Source organism: Corylus avellana, chromosome 7 (assembly GCF_965113065.1).
Source record: "Corylus avellana chromosome 7, dhCorAvel1.hap1.2, whole genome shotgun sequence".
NCBI lineage: Eukaryota > Viridiplantae > Streptophyta > Magnoliopsida > Fagales > Betulaceae > Corylus > Corylus avellana.
In genome coordinates, this window is record NC_142496.1 from 3,449,277 (window position 1) to 3,468,581 (window position 19,305).

At 35.4% G+C, this 19,305-nt stretch overlaps 1 protein-coding gene across 2 annotated transcripts; it reads right to left on the reverse strand.

The window, feature by feature from the left end:
- Positions 1–506: 506 nt before the first annotated feature.
- On the reverse strand, positions 507–9,118 carry MBD02 (methyl-CPG-binding domain protein 02). 2 transcript variants are annotated; one of them, XM_088518627.1, is made up of 5 exons: positions 8,984–9,118; positions 3,992–4,621; positions 3,007–3,060; positions 2,499–2,653; positions 507–1,073 (listed from the first exon to the last, which is right to left on the reverse strand). In XM_088518627.1, the coding sequence occupies exons 2-5, from the start codon at positions 4,600–4,602 to the stop codon at positions 883–885; spliced, it is 1,011 nt and encodes a 336-aa protein (XP_088374753.1). In that variant the 5' UTR covers positions 4,603–4,621; positions 8,984–9,118; the 3' UTR covers positions 507–882. The 2 variants fall into 2 exon arrangements, with proteins under 2 accessions (XP_088374753.1, XP_088374752.1); XM_088518626.1 differs by having other exon boundaries at positions 507–1,076; positions 8,984–9,117.
- Between the last annotated feature and the right edge of the window lie 10,187 nt (positions 9,119–19,305).

Genomic DNA, 19,305 nt, shown 5'->3' on the forward strand with positions numbered 1-19,305 from the left:
AAAAAACTTGATTTTTTTACGTCATTTCAAAAACAACTTAGATTATTTGTGTCGTTTTGATTTCAAGGAACATTAAACACTACGTTGTTTATAACTAAACACCTGGGGTGGCTGATCCACCCCTTGGGGGTGGTTCGGCCATCTCTAGGGGTGATTCAGAACCACCCCAAATTTTTTTTATTATTATTATTTTGTAATAATTTTGTTTTCATTTTTAATTATATTTTATATTCTTTAAACAATCCAAACATAATTTTTTCTCTTCAATATTCACAATTTTGAGAAAAAACAGTAAAAATTCATACCCGAACAAGCCCTACCCTAGGCTGGCCATTTGGAGGTGGTTGGTCAATTCAATGGGTTTCCTTAACAACTAAAAACTATATCATCTCAGGACCATAAAAGGCATATTAATCTTCTAACAGAAACAAATAGAGGAATCTTCGTTTTCTTTCACTAAGAACAAACAGAAGAATATTCAAAACTCACCAGAATCAGCAAGATAGGTCTCTTTTCATGCACCAGCAGACATGCAAATGCTCATACGCTTGAATTGGGACGTCATGCATATGCATAAGTGAGAAATCAGTTGATCTTGGATACAGTACATTTGTGTAAAACACCATAGATTTTCTCTTATATGGGTTCTTCAAAAAGCCCCAGAAAACCAAGCTTACAATACCATCCCTTAAACCCCAACCTGAACTGTTCTATTTCATCTTTCTCCCCAAAATTCCCCATTTTTCTCTAGAAACAGAATCTAGTCATGTGGGGTAAAATATGACAAGATACAACATGAATTGTCACTAAAAAAAAAAAACAAAGAACTTGCCAGACCAACCCTCATGTTCATAATTACAACTTCAAGATTGACAAAGCCCATCAACCTTGACCACTGTGCTTATTATGGTTTGGCTTACTACTGTACATCGCCTGTGTGGAAGCTGTAGCTTGCTTCTTTGCAGGTCGCTCAACAGGATCAAAAACAGGGGACTCAAGGTAAGGAGGCAACCCTGGCCTATTAAGCTGTAAGTCTGAAGAGTCATCTGGACCTGCCCATGCCAGGGGACTCGCTGCTGCAGGAAAAAAAAAAAAACAAAAAACAAAAAAGAAGGGAATTGTTATTAGTTTAGCAATATTATGTTTTCTCCATGCAGCAAATGATGTCATCATTGAGGTAATGGAGAAAGATGAAAGGTTTTCCAATTATTCCCATGCGGCATTTTGCAGAACCAGTTTTCTAAAGAATAATTTGCGGGAACATGGAAAAAATGGGGAAAAGAAAATAATAAGAGACAAGCAAGCTGTATCGACGAACAAGGTAAGCAAATAGAGAAATTGCTGGATTTCCATTTAGGTTCGGCCAGCACTAATCTAGTAGCAAAAACCATGTAAATTCTGTCAAATTGAACACCACAATTGCAGCATGAGTCTAAAGTAACCAACAAAGTCAACACCTGATATTTGGGAGGCACCCAGACCACAGGTGTCATCATTTTTCATAGGGTGTAAAGAATTAATGACAAAAGAGGAACTGTAATGGAAATGTAATATACGAAGCTGGTAAAATGAAATAGAAATGCCATAGTAAGGAGACCTTAAACAAAGAAAAATTTATACAAACTTTGGGTAGAACTCACCATTGAAAACCGACTTATAAGGGGAGGGTGCCCAAAAGCTTATATATATATATATATATGGTTAAGATTAGACTTAATCCATGTAGGACACGAGTCATAATAGAAATGCTATAACTTGACAAGTATCCCCATTCCATGAAAGGATAAAGGGTAAATATGACAAATAAAAACAAAAGAACATGACTTGGAAGCATTAGAAAAATCCTTTGCCAAAAAAGTCTCACTCACATGAGTCACATCTAAGCCAATGAACTCTAGCTCAAATGGCATCTTCTTATATAGTAAGAACAAGGTGGAGGGTGAAATTGTGAGCTCAAAACTTAAAAGATGTGGGTAACTAACAAATAACAAGCGAAAAAAGAAGAAGAGTACCCCATCTAAACCTACTGGCTTCTTGCCCATTTAACATTCATCTCACAGAACCTTCATGAAGAAGTTTCCAACTTTTGTAGGCAGGAACCCCTGAAAACATCTTTCTACTGTTGTGGTTTTGACATCAGAAGATAATCATTTCAGAATGTTGACATACCTTGTTCAGGAGAATCCCATCATAGAGACTAAAACAACCATACGAGGAGAAATTACATTAATTAGTAAATAGCGATTCATAAACAAACCAGAATAAAAAGCTTCAGAGTTTTTGTAACAAGGGAACTCTGTGTACAAGGATAGTTTCGAGAGTGGCAATTAATAAAACCCTCAAATATAAATGCAAGAGACTGCCCCCACGAGATTGAATGGCATTAAGCCACAACTTAAAACAGATGGGACTTTCTCTTCTTGAACTAAATGCAGAGTTGATTATAAAAAGTGGCTTTTCAATTTGTTTTTGAAAAGTAGGTAGCTTCTTCTGCATACCTTCACCAGGTTCGAGAGGTCTAGTGTCAAGTGAAGTTGTCAGAAGAGGAGTACGCTTTCTCACATAATCTTTCTGCAAGGGCTTTGGAATTTGAAATGAGAATTGGGAGAGAGTTACTCCATCTCTCATGTACTCTGGATGTTCAAGCAAGTACCTGCAAAATCCAAAGCCCCACAAAAGGCTGTAAAGGAAATGGTGAAAAACATTGGGTTTGTTTGACAAAACCTTTTAGGGGGTGCTTTTTTGTTTTTCGGTTGTAATGTGACATAAATGTGAAAATAATTTATTGTATTTTGTGAGTATGTTGCATTTTGAATTGTTTGTGAATGCTTTTGCTTTTCTGCGAAAAAGCAAAAGGCTACCCCTAAAAGTGTTGCCAAATGAGCCCATTATACATTTATACTTGTGAAACTTTGACCACCCACGAGCTATTTAGTTCTTCATTTACGCATATATCTACAAGAGCAATGCAACAGGGGAAAACTTGAATAGGTGGTACCAACATACTTTTGGATCTCCACAATTGAGCGTAGTCTCTTGCCTGATGGTGCTTCATAATATCTGTATAAAATAGACAGAGCAAATTAGAACGAAGTTGATCATTGAGTCTAACATTTCCCTAAAACTTCAAACTCAAAAATAAATAAATAGAAAGAAAATAAAATAAAATTTGAAAGCAGAAGCCAAAGCTACAATTAGGTCCAATGATAAACCTCATGTATCAAACAGGAGAGCAGCAGCAGAGGCAGCTCATCCAGTTTTCATCTATAAGAGACCCAAAGATCCCCATATAAACACTCAGAAATGGGAGTGAAAATATACTAGCACATAATGATGAAACCATCAGAAGCAATCAGAAGACTTTGTATACAGTAAACATCACATGACTCGTACCAACTTCGTGAAGCATCAAGAGATTACTGTAAAAGCAATCACAGCGTACTCCAGCTCTGACAATCAGATATTACATTTACTCACAGATATGGAGCACGTAGCCACATACCTAGTAATAACCATAAACCTAATACATCCAAGGGAGCACTAGCAAACAGCAATTCAAAAGGGGTCTGCTAACCTCCCGCTACTTCAAGGATAATGAATGATACATGTGCTTGAGTGCGTTTAAATGTGTGGGTTGGGTGTTGAGGGGAGGGGGGAGGGAGGGGGTGCAGAAGAGAAGGGGAGATCTCTTCAGCTTAGAGAAAGTGTCCTAGAACAGTATAGTGAGGCATGAGAAGAACCCTTCAGGGAAAATTTGCTTATGAGTCATTGCAGAGAATTCATTCAGATTTTCTCCTCATAATTCTACAACAACATCTAAATTTCTTTGAGCCTTGATATAACCCCAGTAGGAATGCAGACTTTTTGAAGTTAAGGTTAAAAAATGAAATTCCAAACAAAAGGTGAGACAAGTAAATACAAGATAGAAATCATGCAAAGGATTAAATTACCTACACATAATAGACGTAATCAAATAGGAAGGAACACATACATGTCCGCAAACTTGGTGCTTCCTTCACCTCTGATTCGTAGAAGCCGTTGCCACCCAGGAGGAGGCTGCGCAATATTAGGCTTATCAATTGCCCAGAGCCTGCTGCCATCTTGAGAAATGTCCGCTGGATCGTCACACGATATATCAGGCCGCCACTCACGAGCTGTTTCACAGTAAAAAGGCTGTTCCAGAATATGTTCGCGTATTTCTTCATATTTTTCTTTGGTTGGGATGAGCCTCCATTTAAAACATTTGGCACACTGGACAGTGAAAGCCCCAACAGATGGCAAAACTCTAGAAGATGAATTTCGAGCCAAGTATCTTCGGAATGTTGGAGGCTGGGACTGAATAGGGTCGGGAACAGGTTCAATTGCACCTGTACCATTAGCTGAAGGGTCATAAAGCACCAACTGCTTTGAGGCATTCTCATTAGATTGGTCATCTTCATCCTCTGTCTCAAGAGACCCATCCTCTGAAGAAGAGGATGACGAAGAAGAGACGTCTATGGGTTCCTGATGAGTGCTATCTTGGAGAGATAGGAAACTCGAACCAGAGAAATCATTTTCTTCCTTTCTGACCCTAGGGGATAAATTTTCAGGGGATGGCCGCATCTGACAAGATCCCAAAACCCTGTCACAGAAAGCACCACCGAACAAAGCATATACAAAACTCAATAGAAGACCCTTTCACCAAAATATATCATCAAGTTTATCTGAACCATTCCATATCCATTATTTTTAAAATTCATTTAAAAAACACAAGCCAAACATAAACAACATGCAATCTACAATGACATAAGAATCACTGCCACCAACACAACTCATTCACACACAAAATTAAAACCAAACAAATTTATCTCTTTGCACACATCTAGTGACACTGATTTGATTGCTACAACTTGAGCAATACTCCACATAAAAGCAGTTATCATCCTATACTAAGTTCTGTAAATGAAAGAAAATAATTAAACACTTCAAAAACAAAAAAAAAAAAAAAAAAAAAAAAAAAAAAAAAGAAGAAGAAAAATTATACTCTACCACCCCAAACTGTTATTCCATTCGTAACCCTCCCACCAAACTATCAATTGACTCGATTAGCACGTCCATTTAAAATAATTCTTGCAATATGCCCCCAATGTCTAAATCAGCCACTAAATGCTACAGAAATTGCTAACCCCATTGTTTGGCACAACCAAGCTTGCAAAATGACCAAATTACCCACGGTGGGATTGCAGGAGTTGTTGAAACACCTAATCCCAATCCAAATCTCTCCTTTCAACCATAGGGCTGGACACCAACTCCCTTGGAGTTGGAAAGAGGTCTTCCAGAATCTGCTTCTGCCGAAGTAGGAAGAGTCAGAAAACCTTCGATCCCGTCTGACTCTACCTCCAAAATGTCAAGAGTCGGAGTTGGAGTTGGGCAAAAGTGTTGGAAATGGTCTCCTGAACAAGAGCACAGATATGTTCCTCAACAAAGAACAAATCTTCTCTTCATCTTCGAATGAACAACAGATATGTTCTTCGTCTTCGACCAAAAAGACGAATGAAGAACAGATCTTAAGTATGAAGATTGGAGAAGACCTTCAAACAGACCTAAGAGAAGAAAAAGAAATTGAGTGAAGAGAAAAACTACAGGGTAAGGCAGTTGCTCCAGTGCAGAGAGCTATGGAGAAAGAAAAATGAGTGATAAGGCTAGGGAAATAAGAATGTAAGCTCGCCTAAAACGACACTTTTAAGTATATTGAAAGGTCAGGTTGGGTCAGGTCGGAATAGGAAATCCTGCCATATTCCAATTCCAACTCTGATTTTCGTGAAAATATTAAAATCATCTCAAAATCTGACTGAGAACCATCAGAAGCGGACCTGTGCGGGTCAAAACAGGGTCAGATTTTGAAAAATCAGTTTTTTACCCACCCCTATTCAACCTCGCACCCTGACCTACAATCCTAAACAGATATGGCAGCACCGCCATTGAACAAGCACTCTGTCATGAGTCAACTAGCAACCCCTACACAACCATGGCCAAAACTTCAACCACAAGCAAGCAAGAATTGAAGTAAAAACAAGAGAAAGTGAAAAAAGCAAACTCCCGCCTATGATTACAAAAACCAAACAAACCTTTAGATCAGTTTCTCAAATTAATTGCAGAACCCAAAAATTAACTTGAATCTAACCCTTCAAATTAGCCTCTCAAAGCACACCAAAATACACAAACAAACAAACCCAATTTTTTCATCAATCCAAACCTTCAAATCAATTCTTCCAAACAAATTCAAAAACCCAAAAATTCACCTCCAATCCCAAAACCTCTTCAAAGTGCATGGCTTGAACCCTATCCATGCCCAACAACCTCCTCAGGGGCGGATCCACGTTCAACAAATTTTTTTTCATCCCCTGTTATTAGGGCTTAGAAAAAAAATAGTTGTTATTTCAGTAAGGATTGTCCGCCCAAAATTTAGATATCCGTCCCCCCTAAAATATATTTTCTTCCATTTTGATGTATTAGTTTTTTTCTCACGTCCCCTCTCTATCTCTGAGCACTTGTAGCCCTATGCAATTAGAGCACTTACAAACCTACACTACGTCAATAGCAGTAATATCATCATCAATTAACAACATTTCATCATCGCCCATTGTACTCTCTCACTCATGTCTTTCAATTAATGTTACAAAAAAAAAAAAAAAAAACAGTTATGAGAGAGGATTTTAAATGAATGATAGGTTAGGCAGGCAATATTTTATATTTTATATCTTAAATTCTAAAAGTTACTTCTTCAAATATAAGGAATTAATTTCATTTCTTAAGTTATGGTCTAAAGAAAAACAAAATATAATGAGTGTTGTAATTTGACTTCCCTACCTTCAACACAAGTGAGGTAGGAGTTGTACATAAAACAAATGTCGTTACACTTTGTTTACAAGAAATAACACTACAAACTAGAATTTAAACATTTACATTTAAATGTAGATGATATGATCATCATCTATACGTGGAGTAGCTTTATCCTTATTTGATGGTTGATTCACATTTGAATTCGTTTAGTTTGTTTTGGTTGAGATGGAATATCCCTCAGAGTTTGGTAAATTAATTTGTAATAAGATTGTATCTAATTTAATTCCTTACCATTTTTTCTTCTTCTAAAGACTATAAATACATGCGTTGTTGCCTACCAACCCCCTTTTTTTTTCTCCTTCTAAGAACATAAACAACTGAGTTGTGTTGACAATAAACACAGTCCCATAATAGCTAAACTACTCTTGTTGGTCAAATGGCTCAGAAGTTCAACCCCTCATTATCATCACCGCTCACGTCCATGTCGTCCACCCAGATAATTAATCCTAGTTCCGCCCCTAAACCTCCTCCAAAGCCGCAAATTCATTCAGCACCTGCTGCTGCCACGCCTGTGTGAAGCTCGATTCCTTTGGCATGCCAATGACTGCCGCATGATGCTTGTAAGCCATCAGTCCGAGTCCAAGAAAATGCCACCAGAGTAGCTCAAGGAGCTGTGGAGAGATTGGTCATACTTGAAGTCATATAGTATTGAATGTTAAGGGGAACTTTGCATTTTCTAGGTATTGGTTTTACAATATTAGGGTTGAGTATGAATGAGAGGCTGATGATGAGGTTGTGGATTATCTGGGTACATAATGCAATGTTTGTTTCATATGGCCCAAGTAATTGTGGAGTATAAGAAGCAACACAAGGCACATTTGGTGGGATTAGAGGTAAGTACGAGCTGGGAAAATACAAGCGGACATTGGTGGAATTAAATGCTTTGTTTTTTAACACACTTTACTATTGGGTTGTTGTCTTTAATTTTAATATTTCTAGCTTTCAAGCTTTTCTAAATTTCTTCTCTTTTTTTACTTGGACGTTTATCTTGTATACATCCTGTGTATTTATGTTGCACCTTTGCGCTTTTTAATAATACTTGCGATTACTTATCAAAAAAAAAATGCTAACTTTGTTATTATTATTATTATTATTATTATTTGAAATAGTGACACATTTCATGAGGCTTGTCAAGAGTGATTCGGTCATTTCATACTTTTTAGGGGTGCTACAAACACTTCAGAAGGATTAACAAAGGTACTTCAGACATTTTGTGAGGTTTATAGGGGCAAAATTCGGTCATCTCCTAAGGCTTCTCGGGGATAACTTGATCATCTCATAAGCTTGATTGGTCCAGGTAGCATGTGCCACTCACCTATTGCAATTGTCATCGCAGTTAACAAATGATTTAGACGGCGGGGTGCATTGCAATAATTCTTTCAAATTGGAGCATCAATTGAGTTAATTGATAGTTTAACGGGGGATTGCAAATGAGGTGATAGTTTGGGTGGTAAGGTGAAGTTTTCCCATAAAGAAAAAAATATCAACAAAAATATCAAGATTTAAAAGATCTTCTGTGGAAATGAATCAAGCTAGAACAGATATATTTCAACTACAGTAAATTCATTTCTAATCACCAACCAACCAACCAAAGTATATATTAATCAAGAGAGAAGAAAAGAATTTCAGAAAACCACTGGAAAATGGAAACCAACAGAAGGGGGAGAAAAAAGAACAGAAAAAGAAAAAGAAATCGATTGCATCAAACCACATTTTCCTTCCCTTACAATGGGATTTTCAGACTACGAAACAGAGGCTACCAAATACAGAAAAAGAGAAAGAAATCGATTGCATCAAACCACATTTCCCTTTCCCTACAATGGGATTTTAAGACAAAGAAACAGAGCCTACCAAATCTCCAAACGGACAAAACTCGCTCTTTCAGATCAAAATGACCAAAAGAAAACATACCCACAAACACAAACACGATACTTGTGCGTTAAGAATCATTAAAGATCTCTTTGCTTGCCGAGGAAACGAGATAAAATAGACAGAACAGAACAGACAAACCAAAAATCCGATCTACCACTCCAAACACAAACCCAGAAACAAAACAACCAAGTACACAAGAAAACAAACAGAGAAAGAGAGAGTGTGTTACAGAGAATCAGAGCCGTTGAGGACGATGAAATGCGCAGATCGTAGGGTCAGCGTTGGGATTTGGTGATGAAATTCTCTGCCGGGCTTCTTCTGTCCCAGAAGGATTGATGCTTACAAACACGGTTGCCAAATATGGGAGTATTTGTCTTTTTTTTTTATGTTTTTTTTTTTAATCTTCGTATATTACGATTTTGCCACTACATTTTTTGGTCATAAATTCATATAATAAGTTCAACTTGAAACGTGTCTCTATGTAATAAATGTCTTCATGCTGTTAGAGTTGAGTTGACTCAGTTGAGTAATTGTGTTGCCTAATTTTGCCCAATTGCTTTTGAGTCCTGCTATGCAGCCGCGATATTTGGCAGCTTATCGTTGGACATATATTAAAAAAAATATTAATTAAATTTTTATGAGTTAATATTTAATTTTTAATGCCTTAAAACTTATTTTTTGATTTAAAACTAAAATTTAGAGGTGGAAGATTAACTTTGTAGGGATGGTATCACCTAAAAGGGATTCGATCATCCTAAATTTGATGCTAATACCTCAAATTTGGTGCTAATACCTCAAATTTAGATTCCCCTTTAAAATCTCTCTTCAATTTAAAAAAAAAAAAAAATGAAGAGGAAGAAGAAAGAGTAAAATGTCTAGCTTGGCAGCCGGAGATCTCTATTCATTGCTTTTATATTGGGATTATTGGAAGAGTAATTACACAGTTTACACTCATTTATCATTTTCATGTCATATCATATCTGAAAATTCTAAATCGACTCCAATTATCACCTACTCACACGTCTAGGTGATTCACAAATATTATGCGGAATAAGATCTAACCTAACAGTAAATAATCAACCAAATACAGATATGTAATGAAAATCAAGAACACAGATATTTGGTTACGAAGAGGAAACCATTTAGAGAACTCTCTAAATGTAAAACCTCTCCGGGGCAGCCAAACTCAGGAAATCAATCCACTATAAGAAGAATAAGGAATACAAGAAGAATTACAAAACCTTTGACTCTTCCTTGTACACGACAAGCGACCCACTTGACTTCTACCGCAGTAGCCCTTTCCAGAACATCTGGCACAATTCTTCTATATGATTTCCTTTTACCGGAACTCCGATAGACTTCTCAACCGTAGATTTATCAAAATAATAACTAAAACTCTAAGAGATTCAATTTAACGCTCACCACATATGATCTCTCTTAGCACAGCCTCCGACGAACTCTCTAGGGGTGAAAAATTCGTCCCTCTCTCTTCTATAATGATGTATATATACCCCCGACAAAACCCTAGACCTAACCCACTTAAAATCACGTTTTTGGGCCTAAAACTTACGGGATGTCCGGACATGTTAATGGGATGTCCGGACACGGCTTTGCGGAGCAAAATTTGAGTTTCTGGAAATGAGGTCCGGACCCGGGGAAGGCATGTCCGGACATGGGTGAAAAGCATTCTGGAAATGCTGTCCAGTCTTGATCAACAGCTCCGATCGATGGGCGTTTGTGGTCCGATTGAGCTGAAATTTTGCAGGGACATTCATAACACATGAATCTACATTATGAACGGTGGAGATTGGATTCTGAGCATTCTATATCAGTGTTTGAATCCGTGAAAAGTAACCTCTGCATTTTGGAACTGAATTAAGCCAACACAAGAACTAACAAACTCCCCCTTTGGCAATTCAGTGACAAAACCAAAATGCCGAGCCAATCCCATCATCTCTCCATATTTACTCCCCCTTTTTGTCACAGAATGACAAAATGTCTTCATATTTCCTGAAACACTTCACAAAATATATCAAGGCATATGTGGAACAAGAATACAAAACTAAAACTCATGATCACAAAAAAAAATGACGTAGAATGCAAGATCATGAACACACATCACCAAAAACTCCCCCTCAACATATGACTCAATAATCAACAAGAAGCTAAAAAATGCAAAACATGTTTCTTCCCCTCAAAAGTCAAATGAACACAAATGATAAAACATCAATAACTCATGTATTGCACAATGAATATCCCAAACATGCTCCAAATATGCAAAACATACATGAGACTAGAAATGGTTAGAAACTCATATTGCTTAACCCAAGCCAAGAAAATGTTCCATTCAACCCATGCTTGTGTGGTGTGTGGGTAAGCCATCCAAGGAGAATAATTTTCTACTTACAAAATGAGGAGAAAGTTTCACCACCATGAGGTTTTGACAAGTATATCAAATCAAAAGTCAAACCTTATCATACTAGGGCCTAGCCACTCTCATCCTATACATTTCTCTTTGTAAAACATTTTGCACAAGTTTGACACAGTGAAATAAATTCCTTTGGAATATGATCTTTTGATTTTATTTGTTTCACTATTTTGTTTATTTTTCTCTTTGAGAAAGTGTCCTTAAACTGTTGGTGCTTATCACAAAAGAGAAAGCAGGAATTTTTAAGCCCTAGGTTCAACTAGCATATAGTCAATTTGAAGAATATGACTAGTCAAAAACCTCATATGGTTACCTAACAGTGCTCACAAATAAAGTGAAACAAAGCCTCAATGTAAGCTTAAGTGTGTACAAGAGATAAAGCATAGGCAAAATGTACCACATAAGCTCAAGCTTTAGGTAACCACAAAAACAAGTCCATTGACACAAATTTTCATCTCATGCATATTAAGAACATTCCAAGACGCAAGGAATTAAATCCATAAAAAACAACATGAGAAATTAATGGACTATCTAGGTGCATAAGACAAAAGAAAGAAAAGAAAACAATCGAAATAACATATTTTTGTCTTTTTGAAATTTTTCACAAAAGAAATGCACACAAACGAAAAACAAATGCAAAACAACCAAAAATACAATGCAAAACAAAACAACATGCTTGAATTGAGATGACAACAGGCAAGACAAGAATGTCCTTTAGCATTAAACTTTCATCACATCTTATAGGTCCCACTACAAAATAATGATTTGGTTTAATAACTACTTCTAGGTCTTCACAAGATATTACACATTCCTGAGCATTTGATTAGCAAGTAGACAAAAATCTTGGTGGTCCGCACACAACATCTCATCTATAAGCTTTTCAAAGATCATGATATATGAATTTCTTGAAAAATCCTTTATGAATTTGCCTCAAAACAAGAATCTCAAAACAACCATGTATACACTCTTCATACAAAAAGTGTAACAACAAAAACAATGCAATACATAAACAATAAAACAAAAAAAATGCAAAGCAAAGAAAAATAACACGCTCTAGGATATTCAAAAATAAGCAAAACAATCAATCATAGGCATGTTATTGACTCACCTAACTTTAGGTGAGATCACTATCACTCCCCCTCAATGGGTGAATGGTATCAACCTTCTTAATCCAAATTTTTTTCATATTGGGGACAAATGTGCGATTCTTGTCCAAATCATTTAACTGGGTGATAACACCCCTTAGCATGTTGAATAATTCCTCATGACTATTCCTAGAACGAAAATAATCTCTTTTTGACTCATGATTATTCAACTGAAAACAATTAGGGCGGATATGCCCAATCTTACCACAATGATGACATCTAGGAATGAACCTTTGAGAATGTTGGTTCCTTGCAAGGTAAACAAAGTTTGAGTTGCTTCTAGGTAAAAAGTGCTCACCCCGAGAGTACTTACCTTTCTTACCATTCTTACCTCTTGAGGTCGCAGTAGCTGTTTTCTTCTTTTTCTTTAAGACTTCTTTTCCTCTTCTTCCTGAGGAGTGAACAGCAACTAGCTTATCTTTATCCAATGGCTCTTCCAAGTTTTCTGTTTCAACAAAAGCTTTCTTGGAAGAAGAAGCAAGGTTAGAGGAATGAGCAATAATCTTGTCAAAATCAATCCCAGGTTTATCACAAGTAGATTTTTGGGTATGCAAAATTTTGTCAAGATTATCATTAGAGAATGTTTCCAATAGAGTTTTGGACTCTTTTAATTCATTCTCTAATGACTCAACTTTATTAGCAAGATCATGATTTTCAGATTTCAATGTTTTACACAAATCAAGAGAATCACTCAATTCACCAATTAGCTCATCTTTATCATGTTCAGCTTCTCTGAGTTTCTTTAGATTCTTGGAATTAATAACTTGTAGCTCAGAGAATTTCACAAACAACAAATTATAAATCTCCTGAAGATCAATTTCATTATCAGAATCACAATCAGAATAATATTGTTTATCAGAAGACATAATAGTTTCACAAAAATTATTATCAACAGTTTCGAAACAATCAAGAGTTTGGGACATTTAGAATGTATATAGGATCACACTCAGGAATTTAATCCTTTGACAGAGTGAACCCGCTCTGATACCAATTGAAAATTCTAAATCGACTCCAATTATCACCTACTCACACGTCTAGGTGATTCACAAATATTATGCGGAATAAGATCTAACCTAACAGTAAATAATCAACCAAATACAGATATGTAATGAAAATCAAGAACACAGATATTTGGTTACGAAGAGGAAACCATTTAGAGAACTCTCTAAATGTAAAACCTCTCCGGGGCAGCCAAACTCAGGAAATCAATCCACTATAAGAAGAATAAGGAATACAAGAAGAATTACAAAACCTTTGACTCTTCCTTGTACACGACAAGCGACCCACTTGACTTCTACCGCAGTAGCCCTTTCCAGAACATCTGGCACAATTCTTCTATATGATTTCCTTTTACTGGAACTCCGATAGACTTCTCAACCGTAGATTTATCAAAATAATAACTAAAACTCTAAGAGATTCAATTTAACGCTCACCACATATGATCTCTCTTAGCACAGCCTCCGACGAACTCTCTAGGGGTGAAAAATTCGTCCCTCTCTCTTCTATAATGATGTATATATACCCCCGACAAAACCCTAGACCTAACCCACTTAAAATCACGTTTTTGGGCCTAAAACTTACGGGATGTCCGGACATGTTAATGGGATGTCCGGACACGGCTTTGCGGAGCAAAATTTGAGTTTCTGGAAATGAGGTCCGGACCCGGGGAAGGCATGTCCGGACATGGGTGAAAAGCATTCTGGAAATGCTGTCCAGTCTTGATCAACAGCTCCGATCGATGGGCGTTTGTGGTCCGATTGAGCTGAAATTTTGCAGGGACATTCATAACACATGAATCTACATTATGAACGGTGGAGATTGGATTCTGAGCATTCTATATCAGTGTTTGAATCCGTGAAAAGTAACCTCTGCATTTTGGAACTGAATTAAGCCAACACAAGAACTAACAATATCGACCATATTGAATTATTGATGTGCTTTAAATGATTTTTTTTTTTCTTAAATTGTTGACATTATTAGCAATTATTTTTGCTAAAGAGATGGGTGGAATAAGGTGGAGATGAAATGAGATGCGTAACAGGCGAAGCATGCTTTACGAAAGGATGGACAAAATTGGTGTCACACTGTCACTATGGCCAATTAATTGGCGATGCTCGAATTGTGCTGCAATCTCTTTTATATTGAAGGGCCTTTCATGTTCGACGAGAAACGAATGAAGCAGCTCATAAGCTAGCAAAAAATACACTATTAGCTATGAAAGAAGTGATTTATATAAAAAAAGCTCCTCAATGTGCTTTTGATACTGTAATGATTGAACGCAATGTTCAAAATATTTATCAATGAGAAATGGAATGATTGAATCGTTTTAGTCGACCGTTTGATACTCTAAAAATAAAATTGTGTGTGCTATAATGTGTTTTTTGCTCTACTTTTTTTTAGTAGAGTTACGTTTTTGGGATCACGTGAAATTTAAATATATTTTTTTATAGTTCAAATTAAATTTTACAGATCTAATGATTTATACATGATAGAGTAATGTGGTTTTTAAACTTATAATTAAATTTAGGATGATCATTATTAAATTTTGATCTATTGCTGATTTTAAATATCACATCACATTTTAGAGGATAAAAACAAAACTTTAATCCTCCTTTTAGTATTATTATGTAATATGACATTTTTGATTAATGGAACTGTCTCTTTCGCGACCATGTTTGCACTGTTTTAATGACATTTTTTTGTTTCGTCTGATGAAGAATTTAAATTTCATGTGATTACTATAAGTCGGCTGTTTTGGTGCTATTTCATTATTAAAAAAGAAAAAGAAATTAAAGAAATCAAAAAAGTTGAGCTAAATTCACTCATCTTTAATTGGCAACACTAAATATAAAGAGATACACTACTTCTTCTTTTTTTTTCTTTATGCGTGTGACTTTTCATTAAAAAAAAAAAAATTAAAGAACTTCAAAGAGGTGAACTAAAAGTTCACACTACATATGAAGAGACATGCTACTTCTTTCTTTGTGACTTTTCATAAAAAGGACCATTAAAGAAATTCAAAGAGGAGCCAAATCCAATTAAAAAAACCATATTGGAAGAGATTTGTTGTTATTCTCTCTCTTTGGGGTGGTTTTGGCTACCCTGGGGGTGGTTCAACCAACCCCAAACCGCGCCACCCACTTTCTATTTTTTATTTTTTATTTTCTAGTTTTCTAATTTTTTTAATAATTTTAAATTTAAATTTTTTATTTTTAATTAGTATATGGACATGTGTCAATTTTTTAATAGTATTAACGTGACTTTCCGTCAAATTTTGAACGAAATTTAGGCGGAGGTACCATTTCTCTTTTTTGTCATTATTGGGGGTACCGCCTGTGATACAAAATGAAACCGAATAGGTAAAAAATAAAGTTGTTAAACCACAGGGGGCAACAAAGTACTTAACCCTATAAAAAATTGATTGAAGAAATCCAAAGAGATGAGCTAAAAGTCGAATTAATATGGATTAATTATTGTAGATTACAATTCCTAAAAGTCCACTCATATTTAAATCACAACACCAAATATGAAGAGATTTACTGCAATTCCCTCTCTCTATGACTTTTCATAAAATAAATAAATAAAAGAGGTTAGCCAAATTTACTCGTATTTAATTAGCAACAATGTAATAACTCATGGGAAGAGGAGAAGGATCTTCTCAATTTTAAATAAAATGGAGTCAGTTAGTGTTTTTAAGAGGGATAAAATTTGTCTAAAAAATTAAAATAACCATTTCACCCTTCTTGAAGACGCTAACCGGATCAGGATCCTCTCCTACTCCGAAGGAAGAGAATTGGAGTATATCCTTTAGTGATATTCCCCCTTTCTTCATGGTTTTTCCATCTTTCTCTCTATTTTTTCTTCTAAAATCTCAATATTTTATTGAAATCCTTTTTTAATTTCATGGTTTCCCTTTACCTAAATCTTCTTGTTCACAGTCCAATCCTTCACTTTCGGGATCAATCATTCCATATCTTAGATCAGTCAATACTCTCTAATTACAAAAAATGCACTCATATTCAAAGACTTGCATTAGTTTTTTTTTTTTTTTTTTTAATTATTATTATCATGAATTATTGGTTTCTTTATGTATTTCTTGCTGCCAATTGATCATATGTTAGGAAAACTATATGATCCAAATATCCTCGTCACTCTCGATTACTCTAGTTGCTCTTTTTTGTCTCCACGTGCACAATTTCTGTAAAACAGCATTTTATAGGTAGAATTATGAGTCAACAAGACAACAACTTAGTAAGTAAACATTAATAATGAAAACCACCAAGGGTGGTAGTTCAATGGTCTCAAGAGAATTCTTATACGGTTGGGTATGCACTAGGGCTTGGGTTCGACTCTCACAATGAGAATCCATTAGCCTATTAGTGTTAGTCATTTTGAGTCTCAATGATGTCCGGGTAAGGCGGGTGTTAAGCTATGGCTTGGTCGGTCTTAAGGGAGTACCTGCGGTTCCCATCCTTTATAGGCCCCTCCTAAGCGGCGCCTCGTGGGTTGGTGCTACTATGGTCACGGCTAAGTAGGATAACTACAATTGGTTTCCCCCTCCAACATTTTTTATTAGGAAAAAAAAAAATAACATTAATAATGAAAAAGTTATGATATTAGTCCTAGTTAAAACATGAATACTTTATTTCTTAAAACGTTTATTTTGTAAAACATTCATTTTATAAACTATCTTTCACAATTATGCTTAGATAATTCCTTTTGCAAACAATTTCTAATCCTTTTTGTGCACTATATTTTTAAATTAATCTTGAGAAAACTACCTTTTGTAAAACCTTTCCAAAACTAACTTTCATAAACTATTCATAGAAAACTATCTTTGCTATTTCTCATACTAAAAAACTTTTACTTCTTACTCTGCTAGCTCAATTTCCTCCTCATTGTGCTTCTATAAAGTCTTTAAACATAATTCATTCGAACGGGCATTTTGTGACTGCCTCGGTTAAATGAAAACTCTGCCTTGAATACTTATGCGTAAAAATTACTTCACCAAATTCTCTTTCTTCATACCACATAATCATAACCAACCGAACATACATCCCAAAAAAAATCAACTACACTACCAAAAATTCCTCCTTTGAAACAAACCGTAAACTTCCTTCTACTCACTTTTCTCCAAACGACAACTCTAACAACAATCTTAACAACACAATCTCCAATGAATCAACACAAACATTTAACCAACAAAACACAATAACAACTCTAGATAAGTATTGAAAATCGTATAGAAGTTTACCTTTTTGAGCTTTTCTTCAAGCTCTCTCTCCTTCTCAAGCATTTCTCTCTCTTTCCCCTTGATTTCTCTCCCCCCCCCTCTCTCTCTCTCAAAGGCACTCTCTCAACCTCTGCCTTCCTGGGATGAAGAAGGCAAAAAATGAACTTTTCCCCTTGTTTTAATGTTTAAAACACTTGGTTCCATGCACATTTTATGATCTCGTTTGAACGAGATTTTGTCTCGTTCAATCAAAGATCGTGTTAGCCCACATTTATTACACACAATATCTTTACAGTGTCTTTTCTTCTGGTGTTTGGGTAGGGTTGAACCCTTTGCCTGTTTATTCATCTTGATGTTCAAACCGCTTTTTGCGGCCCTTACTAAAAGGATCAAATCATTTTATGACCCATTTCTTATAGTTACCTTGTATTGTTTGCTGCACTGTAATTTTCATTTTGGGGCTAATATGGGGGAGTCCAATTTTTTTTCAGTGTTTTAATTATGTAACCCTTTCCTTATTTGATTATAAAAAAAAATAAAAAAAATAAAAAAAATAAAAAAAATTTCTCATATGGGAGTTGATCTTCACCTACTTCTTCACCTATGGGAGTTGATCTTCAACTGTCATATGGGAGTTGATCTTCAACTGTCTCAATGATTTAGACAGTTGATCTTCACCTACTTCTCATGTACAAGTTGACAATTGTAGATTTTTGTTCAAATGTGACATATGACATGTTTGAATGAGATCATTGTTGATTCAATCCCGACCTTCCATTTTTTCCACATGCGAATGTCATTAACACATGGAGATTCCACGTTTTAAACTTAGATTAGCCTATTTTTTAGATGAGATGAATGACTGAAATTTATGAATTTAAGAATTTCAAATTTAAAGGAAATTCTAGGGGATCTCGATCCTTTTTAACTCCACCAAAATATACTTTTAATTAATTATTTTATTTACCTTATTCCTAATTTATAGTTTCTTTTAGCACTTAATTCTGTCCGGTAAATATTTCATTTGTAAATATTTTTAAAATTGTAAATTTCTCCTATAAAATATGTATATGGATAGAAACTAAACTAGGTATTATTTAATCAATATTTAAATATAAAAAATGCCTCCCTTATATTTATTGCCTAAAGCTTCAAAACTTATCAAGCCGGCCTATTTCTCTCGTTTCTTATAGAATTGCATTTTCTTCAATGCTCTCTTTGTTCTCTAACCCATCAAATGGAGGGACAGCCGAGGCATGTTTAATTACCAGGTTCAAACGTTGCAAAGATACCATTTTTTTTTATAAAAAATAAATTATGATAAGATGGTGAAAAAGACATGAGAAAACGTTTATAACTTGAATGATACCTCCTGTGTGTAAATTACCAAGAAAAAACCCCTGTAAAAAAATAAATTGTAAATAATGCCTCCAGTAAAAAATTAACTTAAGTTCTCTCAGAATAATCCAGTCTCCACCGCTTACTTTTTCACAAGAAATTTCTACTGCCTTTTTTTTCTCAGTAACACCATATTCTGCATATTCTGCAGATGCTAATTTAATATGCTCTGAGAATGAAATCAACTTTAAACATAAATTCAAAAGTTGATGCTTTACTTTCTCAGACATCAAAGAGAGAATTATTGTAGTCAGCATTGTTTATCGGTCTTCAGAAACTGAAATAGCCTACGATGGAAAAGTTTCATATTTCCATATTCTTCGTAGATTTTCTCAAGAACCAACCAT